We start from the raw sequence: 5723 nt of genomic DNA, 5'->3' as shown, positions 1-5723 counted from the left end.
CACACACACACACACACACAGAAAACACACAATGTCCTCTGTGATAGTAAGGAGACGTAGCCAGTCCCTGCTGACTGACTGGCATAATGAGCTGAACTCCAGCCAACACAGGGAAATGTGTCTTAGTGGGTCTCTTTTGTGCTGAATGCTGGTTGGTAACCTGCTGATAGCATCGAAATGAAAGACAGAACAATGGCTGAGAGGCTCAGGGTCAGGGTGGGGTTTCCAAAATGTCTCCTGATTAGATTCTGCTGCAGCATCACTCAATCAGCCAAAGGAAACTTTTACAAAGTCTGCTAAAGGTTGAGGCTCATCACTCCTCAGATTTCTGACAGATTTACGTCTAATACCTTCACAGAGTGGGATTTTTACACGTTATCTAAAAATGAATGATGTTTAACTTCAATGTTTCAGAACATTGTTCTATATTTTAGTTGAAATTACATTTTCTTACATTTATTTATTCATATTTGGCATTTTAAGGTGGGACATTTATTTTATTTGTGCAGAGAATTAAATTTTTTTAAAAGTTTTCCTCCACCGGCCAGACGTTCACAAAGCTTCCACCTTTTTCCCTCAACTGAAATAATCTGTTTCCTGTCGTCTTCTTCGTGGTTTACACCAGTGCAAACCTCATCCCATCGCAAAAAAACACACCTTTTTAACAAAAAACAACTTGAATGTCTGAATGCAGCTACTGACGTCCCAACCATGACCCAGATGGTGTGACGTGAGCGTGAAGCCGAGGCGTGAGTTACCTCTTGATGGTGCGCAGCAGCGTGGATCTGGCCTCGTTGTGGAAGGTGATGATGATGGATGTTGCAGGAAGATCTGAGTCGTAGTGAAGAGCGCTGCACCTGCCAGCAGAGAGAGTAATGAACATGACATCTGATCTATTGATCCTGGGAGGAGTGTGTCATGTGCTACAGCTGTAACAAGTCACGCAGGGATCAATGAGTTATTGTTCTGAGATTTGCGCTCGACACGCTCAAATGAGCCGAGATGTTTAAGCTATTAATGCAGCTGAGATGCAGCAGCAACGGCACAAAACCTGCTGAACACGGATTTAAGATTCATTTAACCTGAAAACACAGAAAACAGTCAGTTAGCGTCATTATTGATGAGATGCTGCTTTATTCTCATTTAGGTCTGAATGCTTAAGGATACTTATCACACACACACACTCACACACACCAGCCAGCGATCAGTCCAGACCTGTTATAAATGAATTATAGATGATCCCCAAGACGCTCATTAAAATACTCCACATAATGGTGTGTGTGTGTGTAGAGGTGTGTGATGTGTTCGCTGGGTCAGCAGCCTTTTCTTCTCAAAGACCACACACACACACACACCCTCACACACACATCCAGTATAATGAGAGGACTGGCCTTTACCTATCAGATTGATGGATTGGTGACATTTTCCAACAGCAGCAGTGAGCCTGCTCTGCTCTGGCCTTCATGTTTCTTTAAAAAGCTCACCTTCCTCACATCTATAAAACTAAACACATCAAGACAGCTTGATGGATGGCTTTCAGATGCATCTTATTTATTATCAGCACATTTTCATGCATGAGCCGCTGAGATGAGAAACTAAAAAACTGTTGGTGAAGTTATTCTGATGAACAGCAAAGTGAAGTGAGATTTTAACCACCAAAATAAACAGAAAATGGATTATATTCTGTGTACATTTTCTTTAATCATCATTTTCCAAGCACAAAGTTTAGAGTTGGTTTTGAAATCCAAGCACATTTCTCAGCTTTGAGCCAGATAAAGACATGAGCTTTCAGATTGTCGCTCCGTCAAAAGGCCACATATCTTCTGATTAAACATCTGAAATGAGATGACAGAGAAAATGCTGATCGCAACTCAACATTCAGTTCATTTTAATAGTGCATCAAGATTCGTGTCTCCTTTTAAACATGTCAAAGCAGATGGTTCTAAGTCAGAGCTTGTGTTTTTATGATCTTTTCTGCATCAAGAATTTATTAATGAGCACTTGACCAAGAAGAATGCTGACATCGCCAGAAAGGCTCGGTTTCTGAGAAAACAAGGAAGGATCCAATCAACATGGACAACAAATTGTAAGGTTTTTGTTAAACTTAATGGAACTCCAGAGGAGGCAAAGGTTCTGGTTGTTNATATATGTATGTGTACAAATGTGTATGTGTGTGTATGCAGTACTTTCATTTGGCTGAGGAAATATTACTACAATTATTATTTCATTTTGTCAGGAAGGATACTGGAAACTGAAAATAATGTGATAAATTACAGCTGGAAAAGGGGTCTGATTATATAAGTTATACTTCTTCATACTCCTTTTCAGACTCATAATCACCGATGTGATGTGTCTTCAAGAAATTTATTATGTACTTTGTGTTTGTTCTACATTGCCGGTGAAAGGTTTGTCTGAAATAAATTACTAAATTACTAAATTACTAAAAATTACTAAAGAACCTGAAATCGTCATGTTGCAGATCTTCATTTGAAGCTGGTGTTTCACATCTCAGCTTTACTTGTATTGTATCACAGCTACAAACACGGGTTCAGCCTGCAGCAGAGGGAGCTGGAGTGTCCTAGAGGCGAACATGGCGGCTCCTCCTAAGGTAAGAACACAAGCTGAACTCCTAATTTGTTGTATTAACAGGTCGGGATCCGGCAGCAGTGGCTGCACACGGGAACCCGGCTGTGAAATAATACTATCAGCACCTCATTAACTCGCAATTTGATTTTTTTTTTCCCCCTTAGTTTGGAGGCTTAATGATTAAGTGGGGAAATAATATAGCAGGTTGCAGAAAGGAAAAGTTTCAGGACCTGGAAGAGGAGAATAAAAAAGCTCTTATCTTTATGAGCATGAAGAATGTAAAAATGGTAGAAACCTTTATTCTTCTTTATCTTTCCATTGTGGTTTTTATTCATACATTGTTATATCCAGAGCTTTGAGCTTCACTTCAGTGTGAATGTTGTTGGGTTTTATTGGGTCTCTGCAGTTCGTGGGGTTAGATAACACGTATAACTGCTAATTTTAATAGCCAGATATAGTTTGGGATCCTTTAGCATCCACAGTGGAAAATCCACAATCAGCACCAAGGACAACCCACATACGCTCTGCGTAAAAATGGGAAAATAATCTGTTTTGATTTGGAGCCGGATGTAATGATGAAAATGCTGCAATTTCTGTTAGTACAGCAAACTTTCCACCTCTTCACAGATGTTTCTGTGGAACGAAACTCCAAAATATATTCACAGATTCTTCTGTAGAGCGTTTCTAAAATATTAACAATCGATGAGCACCTTTCATTTTCCTTTCCTCTGATTGGCTGTAAGACTGTGGATGTTAGATGTCATTGTGTGTTTTAATGCATGTTGAGGAATATTTGAACTTTTAAAGTAGGCAGTCATAAGTGCAGTTAGAGACGGTTTAGTGTGGCTATGGAGCAGAGCGGTCCAGTCTGATCCAAATGGACCAGATTAGAAATGAGATCACTGGAGGAAACACTCAGGTTGAGTTGTTAGAACGAGTCAGATGGTTTGGACAGGAGGACAGAGTGTCAGTGAGTGTAAAGAAACTATTGGCAGAATTTAAAGACTGAGAGCCGAATATGAAGAAAACCCAGAGCTATGAGTGCAGTTTACAAACTGATTTGCAAGTTTTTCATATAAACATCTTTCATTTCCTTCTCGCTTTTTGTCGTTTTGCAGTCTGTCCCTTTCTCTGCATGCGAATATAAAATGTGCTGCACATATATCTGTCATATCTCCTCCCATCAAGGCGCTCTCTGCATCCACCATGCCACTATCTTCCTGTCTTCATCTCTGTTTTTTTTTTTTTTTTGCTGCAGTTGATTTATTCTGCAGTTCTACCAGAGAGGAACGATAAGAAGAAAGAGTCGTGCTGCTTTGCTTTGAGTGTGTGTATGTGTGTGCGTGTGTGTGTGTGTGTGTGTTATAGAGCAAGTGAGGACAAACGAGGCAGAGAGACAGACAGACAGAGATGTAGAGATAAAAGTTGTGCTGACAGATGACTGATGTAGGAGCTGATAACAACAAGCTGCCTTATTCCCAGAGTGTGTGTTCAGGCGTGTGCATGCAAGCATTTGTGTCTGCGTGTGTTTATGTGAGCCAAACTAAGGATGCGGCAAAGCTTCGGAGACCACACACACACACACACGCACACACACACACACACACACACACACACACACACACACACACACACACACACACACACGAGCGGGCACACACGCATGCACACACGCATGCACACACGAGCGGGCACACACGTAATGCAAAGAAAAGAAGAAATTGGAAAAATATGAAAACAAATGACCTGGAGACGGACAGACAGACGAGTTAATGACAGAAAACAAGGTAAGAAAAGACAGGAGACTAATGGGAAAGGAAACAGAAAGAGGATTAGAAGAAGGAAAAAAGGATGGAGAGAAAGAAGAAGGTAAGGATGCACTTTAAGAGAGAAGTGCAGTAAAAAAGGACTAAAGATTAATCCAGATATATGAGAGGAGGAAGAATGACAGAACAGGATGGAAAATGGAAAAACAAGAGAAGGAGGAATATAAAAAAACACAAAGAGACAAAACTCAGAAGGAATACAAAAATCAGAAAACCAAAAAAAACCCAAAATGCCACAAACAAAGAAAACAAGTGGAAAAACGATGTAATACAAAAAAACGTAGAAACAAAAGAAAAAAATTAAAAAGATTAAAAATAACTAGCTTACAAGAGAAATCTTTAAAAATATGTCAAAGAAAAGTGTCAACTGGACAAGAAAAGAAGTCGATCAACAGCTAAAAAAACAAGTTTCATCATAAAACTACAAGAATCTGTTACTTTAACTTCTCATCAATCCCTCACAGTTTCACCACAGATAAACATGCTAACAGCTGTTAGCGACACAATGACACTGCTGATTGATTGAAGCTTAAAGGTTTAATAAACTGACAGATAAAGAAGCATAAAACCTGCTAAGGAAAGCAGAGAGTTAGATTTTAGGACCAGACTGTTTGTTTTTCATCAAGCTTGTTGGATTTTTTGTGAAATGATTATGAACATTTCTACAATATTTAATAACAAAAAGGAAGGAATGAGTTGGCTAGTTTCTCCATTGCTAAATATTTTAATTAAAAAAAAGGACATGGTAAAATCAGGAGCATCTGGTTTTGTACCCTACAAGTTAGATTTAAAATCTTACAAAAAGTGGGCGCTTATGTTTTCTATAAATACTTAAAACTGTTAACTTTCAGTTTTAGCAAAACCTAAAAAGGACAGAGACTTTGCAGAAACTGTATTTTAAAACTATTGATGTGCAGAAAAGCTACAGGTTTTATTCTGGATCTCATGTAAACTTTGATGTTGTGTTTGGTAGATGCATGGACTGAGCAGAAAATAATAGATGGATGGTTAGATTGAAGCAGATCAGTGATATTCTAACCATTACTATAAATGAAAGAATTAAAAAATGAGATAAAACTGAGGAATTAAAAAAAAAGTAAACGTTTTTGAATTGTAAGAGAGAAAAGTGAAGGAAAACATCGGAGCAAAGCGACGCTGCTGAGCTTTTGAGTCGTCCATACATGATGTGCTGAACCATTTCAGACGTAGACGGAGTGTGTGTGCAGATTGGATCATCAAAGTTCAGCTGGAGGTGAGATAAACAGATGAAAGGAAAGGTCAAAGTACACACACACACACACACACACACAC

The 5723-nt window shown here is 39.0% G+C and overlaps 1 protein-coding gene across 1 annotated transcript in view; it reads right to left on the bottom strand.

Annotated features, from left to right (window-relative positions):
- Positions 1 to 5723, bottom strand: part of galnt14 (UDP-N-acetyl-alpha-D-galactosamine:polypeptide N-acetylgalactosaminyltransferase 14 (GalNAc-T14)) — a 142894-nt gene that overhangs the window by 55135 nt on the left and 82036 nt on the right. The window contains exon 3 of the mRNA XM_008397341.2: positions 759 to 857. Within this exon, the coding sequence (XP_008395563.1) occupies positions 759 to 857 (99 nt within the window). The remainder of the gene's footprint in view (positions 1 to 758; positions 858 to 5723) is intronic.

The sequence above is a fragment of the Poecilia reticulata genome, linkage group LG21 (assembly GCF_000633615.1).
Source record: "Poecilia reticulata strain Guanapo linkage group LG21, Guppy_female_1.0+MT, whole genome shotgun sequence".
Classification (NCBI taxonomy): Eukaryota; Metazoa; Chordata; class Actinopteri; order Cyprinodontiformes; family Poeciliidae; genus Poecilia; species Poecilia reticulata.
This window is presented reverse-complemented; position numbering and strand designations above follow the sequence as displayed.